General features: G+C 42.5%; 1 protein-coding gene across 5 annotated transcripts in view; it reads right to left on the bottom strand.

Moving 5' to 3' along the window:
• Positions 1-13,950, bottom strand: part of dscamb (Down syndrome cell adhesion molecule b) — a gene marked incomplete at both ends in the record, with an annotated part of 110,174 nt that extends 96,224 nt beyond the window's left edge. For all 5 annotated transcript variants that reach the window (XM_079165906.1, XM_079165905.1, XM_079165907.1 and 2 more), the window contains one exon: positions 13,908-13,950. In XM_079165906.1, the coding sequence (XP_079022032.1) occupies positions 13,908-13,950 (43 nt within the window). The remainder of the gene's footprint in view (positions 1-13,907) is intronic.
• Positions 13,951-14,942: the final 992 nt, after the last annotated feature.

Below are 14,942 nucleotides of genomic sequence, written 5' to 3'. Positions count from 1 at the left end.
TGAGAAGTACAGTATGCTCCCAGGAGAGAAACGTATGTACAGTCTCTTACATCAAAAAGTTTTAGCCAATTTGAATCTTTTAAAATGCAGTGGAAGGTGTGCTGGGTTCTTGGTGGGTCTGTGGCACCGGCCGAGATGAAAATAATACATCAAAGTCATATTAAATTCTGATTCATTCTCTTTTTTCCAGCTGGCACAGGGAGTATCAATCTTCTCAGTGCTCTGTTGATAATACAGACTGGAGCTGTGAGGGGGGAGATCAAAACCCCACCTGTTCATGGACGGTGCTCAAGGTTAGTAAGAAGGAGAAGATCACTCCTGTCAATATTTTAAAACACACAGCCTTTACTGACGTTACTTTTACATTTTTTATAACACATGAAATATTCTGGTGATTATAAGACTCTTTGTAAATATGGCTTGTGAATTAGTGTAATATGTCACCAAAAATCACATGATCATATCGAGGGGATTCTGGAAAAGTAAGTGAACACAAAGACTTTTTTGCAAAAATAATTAGCAAAAATGAATAAATACCATTTTCTTCAATAAGAAAAATGTGACAGACACAACTGGCACACATCAAAGTTTTCTGCAAATACAATTTGGGTACTTAGTTAATTGATACTTTGAACGTTACAGCGCCACAATAGCAAACGGCTGGAGAGAAGTAGATCAAAGCGTGTGTGTGGTTGCTTGGAAAGCTTTATTCTGTGCAAGCATCGGAGAAATTGGATTAGGATTTATGTCATGGCTGTTTTGATATTCGTCTATTTCACATATGAAAAGTATGTGAGAGCAACTCAATTTAGACTGGCTGAGTGATAGCGAGATTGATTTAATTAAAAAAAAGAAATGGACTCTGGTGGAAGGGTGCATATCACTGCGCTACTCGTTTTCCTAATAGACTGAGCTCAGGAGCCAGGCCACAAATGGACGAGTGACGCAGGTACATCACCCCCGCAGACCTCACAAAGAGCACCGTGTCATGCCCCAACAAACGGCCTCAGGGCCTAACCACTTACTACATTGCCCGAGAGGAAATCCGTAATTGGCATAATTTTTCATGAGCTCAACCGTAAAGGTGAAATAAATGACACTGTTCAATAATGCATTATATGCATCTATAATTGACTGTGATTTTTTTCCTATGGGATATCTTCAGGAAGAAGGGAAGAAGGAAAAAAGCATTTCCATTTACATCTTTTTTTGTTTCTGGGCCAGAAGAAGAGCTAGAATGCAAAAATACCTTATACACTTTGGTGAGGATTACACGTTACTCTGGGTCTTCTTGTAACAGGTAACTTAGTGCAATACATTTTTTTTTTTTTTAATCTGAGCTTTATTTTCGGTTTAGTTGGTATACATGTAGGTTAGCATAGTGTAAGATTACACTCACAAAAATAATTGCAAAGATTGTTCATTATTATAATTGTCTTTTACACTGCTGCAATTTCCAGTGTTGAGCAACTGCATAATGGATATTGGGGTAGCTGGCAAACAGTGGTTTATTTAGACAAATCCAAGTCCTATATTCACATTCCTTATAGCTCAGTTTTGGTCTCCACCAACTCCTGAAGGAAATATCCGACTCTGTAGCTGCTAAATGCTCCATTATATTCAATAGCTAGTTGTTATCTTTCTCTGTCTGCTGTCTGGTGCTGAGCAGGTAGTGTACACTGAATTTACGGGCGGAAGGCATCTGCCTGTTGTGGCTGAAAACAGCGCCGATGAGTGCGATGAAAGTGAAAAGTATAGTTGGGAGCCAGAAAACCAAAACAATCACGTACAAGATGCCAAAAGACCTATTATCCCCGACAGAGTGGGAGATAATAATATATCAAGAATATATAGTAAAACCTGTGCCTTGCTTAATAGCACTTCGACATCGTCTTTTAAGGAGCAGAGCAGCTTTGCTCTCTTGCAGTGTTTGAACTAGCAATCCTCCATGACGCTCTGTCTGTAGTCTTTACACTGTAAATGTCACATTAACTGTGTGTAAGATGTTTTTGTCGCACAGTTTTCAGTAGAGAACAATGTACATGACATGGCTTGAAACTTGTGGGGTTTCTTAAGATATTACAATAATCCAACAGCCATTTGCATGTGTTTGTTTTTGTAGCTGTTTCGATAACAATCACAACGATGTGCATCAGAATGTTGGGCTTTATATCATCTGAACCGAATGCTGCATCACAATGCATTACGTAACTGTACAGGGCTGTAAATACATACAGTAACTGCTTGGCATTTATGATTTTTTGAAACAGAATGAAACAGAAGCACACTGATTCATGCCATTTTTAGCAGAGTACGTTTTTTTTTAATATTAAGATTAAAATCTAGTGTAAACTCTATTGAGCTGTTTTTCCACAGTATTTGATGATTGATTACTTAATATGTGATTTGGGAAAGCAGCTGCAGTAACGTTCCCACAGAGTTACCGTACAAAATGACAAACAACACCTATGGTTCAGCATCATCAAAAGACTGTGATCCTTCACACAATAGAGCTGATCAGTCGACAGGGTGTAACCAACCATGACAGTGTGCTTTCAGAGCCACTGGGGCGCTTCATTTAAGTTAACGTGCAATCAATGCCGATGGGAGCGAACAGCAGGTAAAGATGAATTCACTAACTGGCTGTTTGCAGAATCACACGAAGGAAGAAGTTGCCACAAGATCACATTTTCAATCTTGCGATCACAGCTGAACTACTTTTGGGGCTACTTGAACAAAACATGTGAAAGTCACGTACGAGAAGGTGTGATTTTTACCATCCATTGTACCTGCAGCGCTCAGAGAATGGTCCCGGTGCACGTGGGAAACTAGGCGACAACCGAGTAACTCTCACTCCGTGGTTACATGTTCTGTCTTTCATGCAGCCGCTGGCTTTATTCATGAACACGCTCTGACATGGGAAGAAGAGAGAGCAGCAGGGAGCAAACAGGAAAAGGCAAAGAGAGAATCAGAGAGACAGTGGGATTGATTCAGCTTCCCATATTTCAGAGGGCACTCGCGTTGCATCTGTTGAGCGAGTGGAGCCATTGTCTGAGTTGTCATCGCCGCCGCGGTAGGGGGACTCAGCACCGCATGGCAGCGTGGCACCGGGTGCTCCACACTGACAATGTGACAGCGGGAACCCTGGGTAATTAAAGCAACTCTCTGCTCTGTGCCCTCAGGGCAAGTCTGCATGGGATGTGGAGATCACACTCACATTCGAGACTCACAGTAGCCACAGCAATTTTCCACCTTAACACATTCCTCATTCCTACTCGGTGGATTCATGGACAGCAGCATTGGCGTGCTGTAAAGCACGTGAACGAGCTTTGACCTGTGCATGACCTGTATTTTAAATATAGTGTGCAGGCATTTTCTTTTTAATTTAAACTGATTAAATAAGTTGAAAAATTATTTGACCGAAGTTCATTTAGCCGTCTGCCAAAGTCCATTAACCTGAAAATAACATAGAGCAGCCAGAAGTCCTGAGACAGGCATACAACAAACCATCAGGGCCAGGCGGTCCAGTATGAGTAAGCATTCCCACTGATCTGATCTGCCCAGAGGCAATACACCATGCACGGAAGTTAAATGACTGTCTTCCAATTTGCTCTCATGAATATTAAGCAGTGCTGTGACAGTAGAAAGGGTTGGCTGTATGCAAGCTGCTGATCCACACCGACAGATCTGTCCTCTGATGTCTAGAAGGGGCGGGCAACGCTAAAACGAGGCCCCCACAGCAGATGAGCCTCCTCCTCCCCGGTCTATTTTCACGTCTTAAATGGGCCAGAGTGGCTGCCTGTCTCATCAAGGGGGAAGCCAGAGACGCTGGACTGTTTCTCACTTTAGTAAAACTGAGCGATAAAGACAGTGATGTCTAAATTATGCCGCTGCTGCAGATGATGAGTGCATGAGAGAGGATCTGATGAGGGATTACACGGTAGCAAACTATAGCAGCTCCCTCTACTGCTGATGAATATGAATAAAAACTTCCACTGGTACAAATCTAATATTGCTTTGTGATGTAAACAACGCAAGTGTAGGGAGACCCATGTCTGTAATGAAGTCAATAAAACAAAGATTGCATTTAAAGTGTCGCATAGATTCACTATGAGTGTGAACCGAGAAAATGCTACTGATCTACAGCAGTCTTCACAATTAAAAAGAACATATTACACGTCGTTTTCAACACCTGCAATCTACCTATTAATTAAAATAATTTTCTAATTTTACCAGGAAGAGAGCAGCACCGTGATGTTGCCTCTCCTCAACCCAATTAACAAGAATAAATAACTATGTATTTTTTTTTAGAAAGCTAACGCTAATCCTTTCGACAAACGGTACGAATATATTTATAAATATTTTTTTATGGTCGATTTATTCTCGTGGCGGCGGTAACACGCAGACTGCCAAAAAAGTCGAGCTGTAGCTTTGGAATGCAGTCTGATGTATGTATGCAGAGACACACAACCATAAAGAGTCCCATTATAAAATCAAGATAGATAGATAGATACTTTATTTGTCCCTGCGGGGAAATTGGTTTGCAGCACAATCACAAGGCATTTCATCAAAACACAATCACAGAAGTCACCACGAGACATACTTGTACACATAATTCGCATTTTGCAACAAACAAACTGATTATGATATTAGGTTTGCTGTCAAATCAAAGTCTGAATTGTTTAATAACTTATTTTGAGTGTTCGAAATGTGGCCGTATAAGTTAGAAAAAAAATGTCTCCACAAAATATGTCAGCGTCACGTACAGTATATACACTGTATCTGCTTGTTCCAGCTCATCATTAAAGCCAATATACCATGCTTTCTTCGACACAAAATGAAATGGAGCTGCAGTGGAATGGAGTATACCATGACAGATTTGTCATCTTTAGAAATGTTGGGACCTTTATAGCATAGCATAATGTGTTGAAACAAAAGACCCCTGGGTTAGCCTGAAGGTAAAATACTAATGTGTTGGAATAATGGAGAAAATTAAAGGTGATGTGGTAAAGTAATCAATTAAGATTTTTTTTTTGCCATGACATGGTTCCACTAACAGAAAATCACAATAACACAGACTAATTGCACAGGCCATGCTTGGGATACAGCTGAACACATGTTCAAGATCTGCCTCTGATTGGATGGACACCTCTATATGATTTAATAACAATCATTTATGCAGCAAAAATAAGCTTCAATAAACATGTCTACCACCTGTTAATGAGTTACCGGTTTCTCAAACTATTCACCAAACCTGTACAAAAGTCTATGTCATTATGACATATGCTGTATTTTGGATGATGAGTATAGTTCAGGGCCACTGCACCCGGTTTTCCAGTCAACATCGGAGATGTCTATGCTTTCAGATTCTCTTTGTAATTAACTATTATACTTAAACATGTCTGATTGAGGCTTGAGTGGATATAATCAAATCACCTCCAAACTAATCCAACGGTCAGCATACACGGCCTGGCTTGATAACACGATTAAGCAGCAGCGTTGTCGTTGCACAGATGCCTGTTTGGCAGAGGCCTTTCCTCAGTTAAACCTGTAGACACGGCACATAGTGGACAACCAACCTCATTATGTCACCGAACATTAAGGTAAGGGGCCTTCAAAAGAGTTGCTGTTGATAGTGTCTCAACGTGACCGCTGTCCACCTGCATGCCAGCTCAGGTAACGGGATGTCCAGTGAACACAGGCTGCGACATGAGAGGCCGCTGAGGAGAATGACCTGACACTGGCGGCCTTTGGCCCGAAATAATCTTATTTCACTTTGTGTTACCTGAATCTGCTATGACACACACTTCCTTTGGAAAATGGTGGCAAAAAGAACTTTTTTTCACTTAAGTCCTGCCTTTGTATTCTGAATTATTCGGGTGGTGACTCATCTCAATTGGTCACCGTGTGCTGGATTTTATCGTTCTGCGTGCTAAACAGGCCAAAGTTAACACCTCATTCCACCAAATGAAGATTCACCTCAATCTACGTATTTTAAAAAGAAAAAGTTAAATAAATCATTGCAAACGTGTAGGACAGACCACAGACTTATTTTCTATGTTGTGGTAGCTATTAGCTTTGAGGGAAACATAATTGGAAGGATTATGTCCTGTGGCAACGTTTTTTCAAGTAAAGGAAGTGCTACGTTTGAATATTGAATGCAAAGTGGTCGGGGTGGATGATCAGTGTACAAAACGCAGGATTTTGACACCAAAGCCTAAAGTTTACGTCCTAGGTGGCTCCGTTTAGGCAACAAAAGCACTTGGTTATTAAGGTAAGGGGTAGATTGTGGTCTGGGTTCACCGTAACAACCATAACTATGCTTTTTACTGCACAAGCAGATATCGTAGGACAAACTAATGAAATATGTTGCCAGTGAATACATTTTGATGTCATAGTTTAGGTGGCATTCGTTGTTGTAAATTAGTAGTGTGTAGTATATAAACGTAATTTTAGGAGACGGGCTTGCTCATTAGTCCCAAATATATTTTTCCTGTATCGCATTTTTGTTTTGGAAAAGCCATTGCTTTCAATTGTGCCACCAGTGCGAGGGCTCCTTTTATTCCAGCCGATTGCTGTTGGTTTTCGACCTTTTTTTCAGCACTTTAGAAGTTATTTTGAAAAAAAGCAATCCAAAAATGCAGCTCTCGCTACTAAGTGTCGTACAGGTAATAATGTCATTAAAAGACCATGGCGGCCCTTTGAAGATATACCGCTATCCCTGTTTTGTCCAGGAGACGTCTGTGACCAGCAGCTGGTGGAGTGTGTTAATGTTGATGTCACAGCAGCTGGCTGCTCTCATCCTGTTAGCTCTGCCTGCCATTATCAGCCCCCCCCCCCCTTCCTCCTCGTCCTCCTTTAAAGCTGCTGCTACTGCTGCAGCGTGCCACACTCATTTTAATACTCCAGACTCATTTGACCGTCTTTATGGACTTATCATATTAAACATTTATCGCAGCCATTTCCCTAAACCAAGCATGTTTATTCAACACTTAGGGGACCACAGCACGGCTCCTTTCAGCACCCCCCCTCCCCTTCCCCGCCCCCGCCACACACACACATAAACACTTATTTTCTCCTTTTCCTTGTTTCTCTCCTCCTCTCTCCCTCAGCACCCCCCCCCCCCCCAGCTCTCTTTATTACAACCCTCCTCTATATGTGCCACTGCCGGAATTAAAAAGTATTTTTGTGCAATTTCTTCCCTCTGCTCTCTGGTCATTCGCTCCCCCGGAGGCTGGGACACCGGGGGACCCGTGTCGTGTGAAGCCAGGCAGTCGAGCAGACACGAATGTATTCTGAGCATTTAGAATTTCGGATGAATCGAGTTTTAATTTAATCATCTGATCAAACACGAATTAGCATAATCACTTGATGTGATGGACGGTCCAGATAGAGAGACCCAGAGCGACACATAATAGACCTCATCCTGGCAACAGTCTACGAGGACACTTAGCAACATGTAAACAGCTACATGCTTCTGGGGACAGGACTGCGTCCAAATTACCTTCCTTTGTACGAACAATACGTCCAATTCTCTATTTCCTTCAACCGCACAGCCACTGCAAAATGATCTATTCACTGCTAGCCGACCCTATAATCAAATGCACTGCTGCCAGGCCCTGTGCCCGCATATTTGATCTTGGACAAGATGGCTTACTGCAGCATCACACCGTGGTCTGAGCAGAGGAGGTCTGGGAATTCTAGGAATACCACAAAGTGCTAAGATTATTGACAATGCACTCAGTCTCACACGGGGCCGGGGGATCGATGAGTGGCTAGAAGGACATAAATCAGACTCCTGTGGCTCCACTCCATGTCACACCCTAACCCACCCAGATCCCCAATTAAATGCACTCACACACGCACACACGCACACACACACACACACACACACAGGCCTGTAAGCATGCACACAAGAACACACACTCTGCAAACCCGTCACCTCCCTACAAATATAGGTACTTGCACGTAAACACCCGCAACTACACAATAAAGCACACACACGTGCACACACTCTCACACGCCTTACCTCAACTCCAACAAGATGACAGCGCTTTAAAAATGGCCGGCTAAAAATAACCGCCACTAACTTGGTCTTAAATCTTAGCATCTGTGCCAGGTATAAAAATAAAGAGCAGTGTCGAGAAACCAAGCTGGACCCATTTGTCTTTCTGTCACTCTGTCTATCCGCCTTTGCCTCCATCCCTTAGCCTACTTTAATATTCAGACTGTGGCGCATCAGGAGCACGGTGAAATATCTCCTGGAAACGTGGTCTTGAACAATCCGATTGAGAGGTGGATGCGAAATATACAGAAAAGATGCAATGGTTGGAAAAGTGCAGAGAGGTCGCAGGGACATGTTTTTCTTCCTGCATACATCAGGGAAGTCCATTAGAAGTGAGAGTATGAAAAAGAAAGAGGCGGTAGACACATTAGTGTGCTACAATACGTCGGGTACATGCATCATGTCCAGGCCAGAGTCGCAGGGATCAATTCAGCCTTGGGCCTCAGAGTGTGTCGAGTTCAAAGCCTGGCCCTGGTATGTGGAGGACTGGATTAAGAGGCAGTATTTATGAGGTCCAGCGTGAATGTTTGTCTTGGTGGGTGATGGATAGCAAACGCATCACACCTCCGCCACCTGTCTTCCACAATGAACAAAAGCCCTGGTGGGGAGCTCAACACAAGGACTGCGGCTTTAGTGCGCAGTGTACAACACATGCAGGGCATTGTGTGCATGTACTCTATTCTCTATTGTTCTCTATTTGGTTAAGGTTAGGGAAAGCTTGTGGTTTTGGTTAAATGTTACTTTAATAAATAAGTCAACACGCCTTAGGTCACTATTGACTTATAAAGACCCTGATCTTTCCCTAACCTTAACCACGTGATGTGATCATAATCACAATTTACTCACTGGATATTGTTGGAAAACAGTGAATGAGTCCTCCTTCTTGCACATTAGTATTATATAAATGTAATTTCTAGGAGACAGGGACAGTATGAGGCAATAAGATAATATTAATGTTGCATATTTAAACCATTTTACTTCTACAGCAGAGCAGATAAACAAAATAAAGTGAATATAAAACACAATAAAAACTTGGACATGGAAGGGAATCCATCAATACCACAAAAGAGCTCCTATATTCTGTGTATGTTGATGAGCGATGTCACATATTGGTGACAGATTCAACCTAAGGGTAGGGAAACAGTATATATTTGAGATGTTGCCATATCATTTATACTCTGGTAGTTATCCTTTTAATATCTCTGGATGTACACACTGTCTATTGCAAAACACGGTATGTATTGATAACACGCGGAAGCTTTAGGATTCATGTCTTCTCAATACAGACGTTACTTGGATGGCCACAATTTTAATATTGTTACAGTCAGAAGAAGTACTAATATGCTGCTATTATGAAGTCAATCAGCACCCGGCTTTTACATCTTCACATGACAGTCTTGACTGATGGGTCGAGGAAAAGGTTCGGAGACTGGTATAGAGAAAGTCGTAGGTTAAGATCCCTCATGTCTGACGTAGGGCGTTTTATAAACTTCTACATACAACTAAATCAAGATAGAAGCACGACTGCACAGGGGAGCAGAAGCGCCGCTTTCTTGACTTAGTCAGTTCTAAACTGCCAAATAAAGCTTTTACGCCAGTTCCTCCGCTACAGGACCTGTGCAGTGCAGCACAGTAATATAACATGTCACTTTGACAGGTGCTGAGTGAATTAAAAACATCCTCTCTACTGAGAACCCTGTCTGAGAGGGAAACCCCCGCCAGATGTACTACAACCTCACTTTGCACGCATGATCAAACACCTACATCTGGGTGCTGAGGGCTCCTCTGCTCTTCCCTGCAGATGCTAAATGATATCGTTAACATTTTAATGCAAGAGACATTTACACGCGGGCTCGCGCAATTACAACTCTGATTCAGTGGAAGCCAGACAGACACAGTGTGATCGGTAATTAGATTTTACATTGGGTGAAACGCAGCACACACACACACACACACACACACACACACACACACACACACACACCAGTCGCCGAAGCTTGCTCCTAATTAGAGAGCTAGACAGGCTCGAGGAGGTACGGTACAGTAGAGTAGCCCTCATTATACAGCTGGGATGTATGAACTAGGGGATATCTATTAAGATCACACATCAGGGTATCCATTACCCAACATTAGCAGCCCTTTCAACTGGAATCACACACTGACTTCTGAATGTAACCCAACAAACCCTCCGATAACTCACACAAGTGAGCAGGAGTTAAGTGGGTTTGTAAACTTAATTTAGCCCATTAGATATTCATATCAGAGTACGACTGCGCTAGATGATCTATCACTTGACTGTGCGCTACGTGTTTTCGTGGGGTAATTTAATTTCATGAGCTGTGATAGCGCTTCGGCAACCAAACCCTAATTGGTAATTAGTAAACAGACTAATGCCTGGTCAGGTTTCACTCCATTGCCTTACGGAGCCTGCGAGCGGCCACTGTGGCCGCTGGGAGGCCGCTGATCGTTGGACATCTTTACACAGGATTGAGAATCACCTCACAGCTCTCATCAGTGCACTGCCTTCATCGCCTCATGCTTCATGTGGATTTATTGCCATGCAAAAATCCGGTTCCCCTGTTCTAGTCGCAGCCAAGTTCAATCCATCTATCCACCCCTTTCCCTGGAGCGTTTTCATCCGGAGTTTCAGGTTGCTAATAATGTGGGGTCATGTAAAATTGGCAGGCTAACTTATGTTGGCAGGTATTTACTGTACTGTAAGCTACACTGGGTGAGATGCTTTGGAAGAGCTTCCTTATTCCAAAGCGGATCTGCCTTTACCCGGAGAAATGTCACAGCTAATTGAGATCAAAATTTGATTGCGTGATCCCCCTGACCTCTGCGTAAATGTTCATTTATTGAAGACGTACGAGATAAGCCCTTTTAAGTCACGAGCATCAGGTTAAGCCGCGTGTATGTCTACAAATCACCGCAGTCTTCGTGGGGACTGTGCGAGAAGCCGTGTCTCATTATATCTTTGCAATGAGAATTTGAATAGGCCGGTTTAGCTTGCTGTGGTTTTGCCCAGAGGCAGCTTTCAGGGAGAGATATTTAATATGTTACCTCTCCTGTACTGATGACTGAATTCATAGATTCTACTTTGATGAGCACAGGAAATAGAAAAAGCATGAATATGAGAAGTAAATGAGCCCGTTTGCTGTTAAACATGTCAGATTTAACATTGTTAAACAAGGACTGTGGTTGTCTTTTGCTGCCTTTTGACGTAACTTGCGATGAAACAAATTAAGATTAAAAAATTTGAGAACATTGAGCAGGTGTGCATCTATTTTCTGTTCTTTTTTTTTTTAATCGGTTGCTGAGTTCATTGAGCTGACGTAAATACAGTCAAATGACCACAAGGCAATGTGGAAAAGAACCCTGGTTGCCATTTGGCCACTTATCACCTGACACACTGATGTAACAGGATGTGATTAGCTGCTAATCAAGTACCTCTGGGTCAACTCGGCTCGAGAAAAGAGCCAGACTCCAAAATTATACCATATATGCTGTATAGTCCACTATTTCCACTCTGCCATTTTGTAGTGGTGTCCGATTCGTCTTAGAAGCATTATTATACCGAACACGGTGGACAAAAATGATCCAACCAAAACGAGAACCATACATTCTGAAGAGTGTTTGATCTTGATGTTTTGCCACCAGACGACAACACACCATATACTTTTCTACCCACGTATATTCGAGTGAACGAGTGAACGTTTTCGGACGCAGCCCCTGACACCCATTAAGGAGGTTACCATAGAGACAGGCCAGTGAGCATGTGATAGGCCAAACTCTGAAACAGCAAGAATTGTCTGGAATCCAATCGCTGCGCTGGTTTCTATCTACAAGGTCACTCATTCATTCTGACAACGCCTGCTCAGCCGACGAACACCACATTTTCATGATAATCAACAAAACATCCGACGGCAGAGGACAAAGTCGTACGGCTGTGCCACTGTACAGGGATGGAGAAATCAAATCAAATGACAGCACAAACAGAAAGTGATAAAAGCTTCGTGATTGCAGCGCGAATGACAAACACGAAACGTGTAATGTCTGCACTCCAACGCCGTCTTACTGCTTAATCCCTATCAGTTGTTTGCCACAGGCCTCCTCAATAATCCCTTATGCAATAAACGGACACAATCTTGCATGGCAGTTGATCTAATGTCAGAGTCAGATGATTATGATTAATGAGGATTCCTTATTGTTCCTTTATGAGTTTCAGCACAAGCTGGGCTGAGGGAGATACCATTTTATATGGAGTCGGTGTCAATAAACGCTGCCGTGTGAGGGTTGCCTCGCCACTGAAAAAGCGACGACACAGAAACAAAAATCCATTTCGAAGCCTTATTTTATCATCCCAGCCAGAAGGGAAAATCCATTTTGGGGACACGCCATATCACATCACGGCCCCTCGATGTGGTTTATTGTATTCATACCTGTAAATCCCCAAATATTTGCGATGTGAATTCAGCTTTTCTTGACCCTTTAAATAAAATGCAACCAACCGCAGGCTTGATTTTTGTTTTAATACGTGAACAATCCCCATCTTGTCACCCTGATGTGTTTTCACACAGACATGTTTCCATTTTCTTTCCTTCTCCCTCTCCTTCTTTCGACTCTCCCTTTTTTTTTTCTTCCCCTGTTTTCGTACACACCCAGTCAGCCATAATCCCTCCCTGTAGAAGGGGCTCTGGCCAATAAGTGAATGCAATAAGCTGTATCAATTTTCTGCTATTGATTATAGATACACTATATGAGCACACAAATATGCGTGCACGGTGTCAGCCGCATGCATGTGTGCACTGGTGCACATGCACTCACGCAAATACACATGTGTGCAAGAAAGCACAGACAAGACGCACAACCAAATCTGGGTGTTTGAATACAGTATTTAAATGGAGAATCCGACTTACGGATATTTGAATGGAAAACATTTTATACATTTTGTGTGTGTGTTTGTGAACTACTTGGAAAAAAAAGTGACCTCTGTGGAATGTGTCTAATCAACATTACACTTTTTTATTTTCTTAATCACTAACATGAACAATTTGCTCTAAACGTGCTAATTTTCTCTCCACAAACTAAATTTAAAAGTAAACGACATGAAGCTGTATGCAAATTAGTGACAAAATTGGATGCACAGATGTTGTGAACATTCTGACAGCCAGAAAAATAATTGGACACTTTACATCTAAATATGTTCAAAATGAAAATATGGATTACTGATTCTTTACTATGTATATACATTTACCATTTCTATGCAATATATCAATTTAGGCCACTTTAAACTTGAAAAAAAGATGCTCACTGTGGGGGAGGGGGAAAGGGTTAAACCAAATGTCCATTATATCAAATACGTCACTTATTACTAAGGGCCACGGTGGAGCAAGGTTGTGACAGAAGTAGAAGTATCACTAGGCGTCCAATAAAAACATTACATTCACTGGATGCAAATGAAAAAATAATTAAAACTTGACCCCTACAAATAATATCCATCAAACACAATCAAACTAATTAATTAAATACAAGCCCACACAAACAAAAATGTGTCCGTTGTATTTCATCTGACTCAGGATGTATATCCAAAGGCCAGAGATGTGTCAAAAGGTTTGTAGGAGAGCTTGAAGGGTTTAAAACGCAATTCATGCCTCGCCCGTCTCTCTCCCCCTCTATCAAGGGTGTCAGCCTTTTGACAACCATATAAAATCCATTTCATGTGGGTCACAGGTGACCTCCATCCTCCCTCTCCAGTCATTTAGCTGTCTACCGGTGATTTGCCTTCTGCAGTACGTAATGAGCGCTAATAAAAAAAAAAAGACGAGCCGGTGAAACTTACCATTCAAGATGCTCTGGAAGAAGATAAAAGCCAATATCCACATGCCCTGCTCCGTTCAAACCCCCCAAGCTATGCTTTCTCTTCTTCCTCCGACCGGTGCCTCCCTGGGTTTCTCTTCTGTGCGCTTGGGGTAAGGTTAAACATTTGCCACTGTCTTGATGCAAACCGGTCCAAGTATCTACTTTTAATATCTCCTTCCTACTTTTTCGTTACACACGTTTCGTTTTTTTGTCTGAGCCCTCTCTTTGCGCTTGGAACATAAACGCGCCTCTGTGATTGTCTTGGGGAGAGAGAGAGAGAGAGCTGTGCTCAGACTCTCCTCCTCTGCTCCGCGTCTTGCTGCTTCTCCCTGTTATTCAAAAGGATGCTGAAGGGGTGAAGCCCAGGTGTGTGTGTGATGCTGAGTCAGAGCCGGGTACGAGCGGATTCTGAAACAAAAAAGGAATGCAAAAAAAAAAAAAAAAAAAGAGGCTAAACTAAATCTTTTCTTAAAAAAAAGCTCAGATTACCGAAATAAAAGACTGACTGACGGATCATCCTCGGGGAGGACAAAATAAAAATGTCACAAAATGAAAATAACTAAAAGAGCAAAGAAGCAAACAAGGGGGAGAGGGTGGTAGCATAAGAATGAAAATCTGTTTTTTTCTGAGACTCCAAAGTCAGATCATCTTCATCGCCTCTGAGCGTCCAGCAAGAGGCGAGCAAGCGCATCTTCCCCGCTGCCGCTCTCTAATCGCACCACACTGACTCTCTGAGCATTGCACAGAATAACCCTCTCCCTGCCCCTGCAGACGCTTTAATTCCTCATTGCCTTAAAGGAGCAGAGGCGGTTACCGCTCGGTCCTGAGGGCACGGTACTTCTGGAGGTGAGAGTGTGAGAGCACACAGTGAGAGGGGGGCATTTGCATTAAGGAAATGAGCCGCACCTGACGCACCGAGGCACCTCGGATAACATTTTTACGCACGGAGATGCGCCGGCTCAAACAGAAAGCGCCGTGTGCCGGTGTGCAGGTGCACTCATATCGCACTATATAT

Source organism: Pholis gunnellus, assembly GCF_910591455.1.
Source record: "Pholis gunnellus genome assembly, chromosome: 9".
Classification (NCBI taxonomy): Eukaryota; Metazoa; Chordata; class Actinopteri; order Perciformes; family Pholidae; genus Pholis; species Pholis gunnellus.
This window is presented reverse-complemented; position numbering and strand designations above follow the sequence as displayed.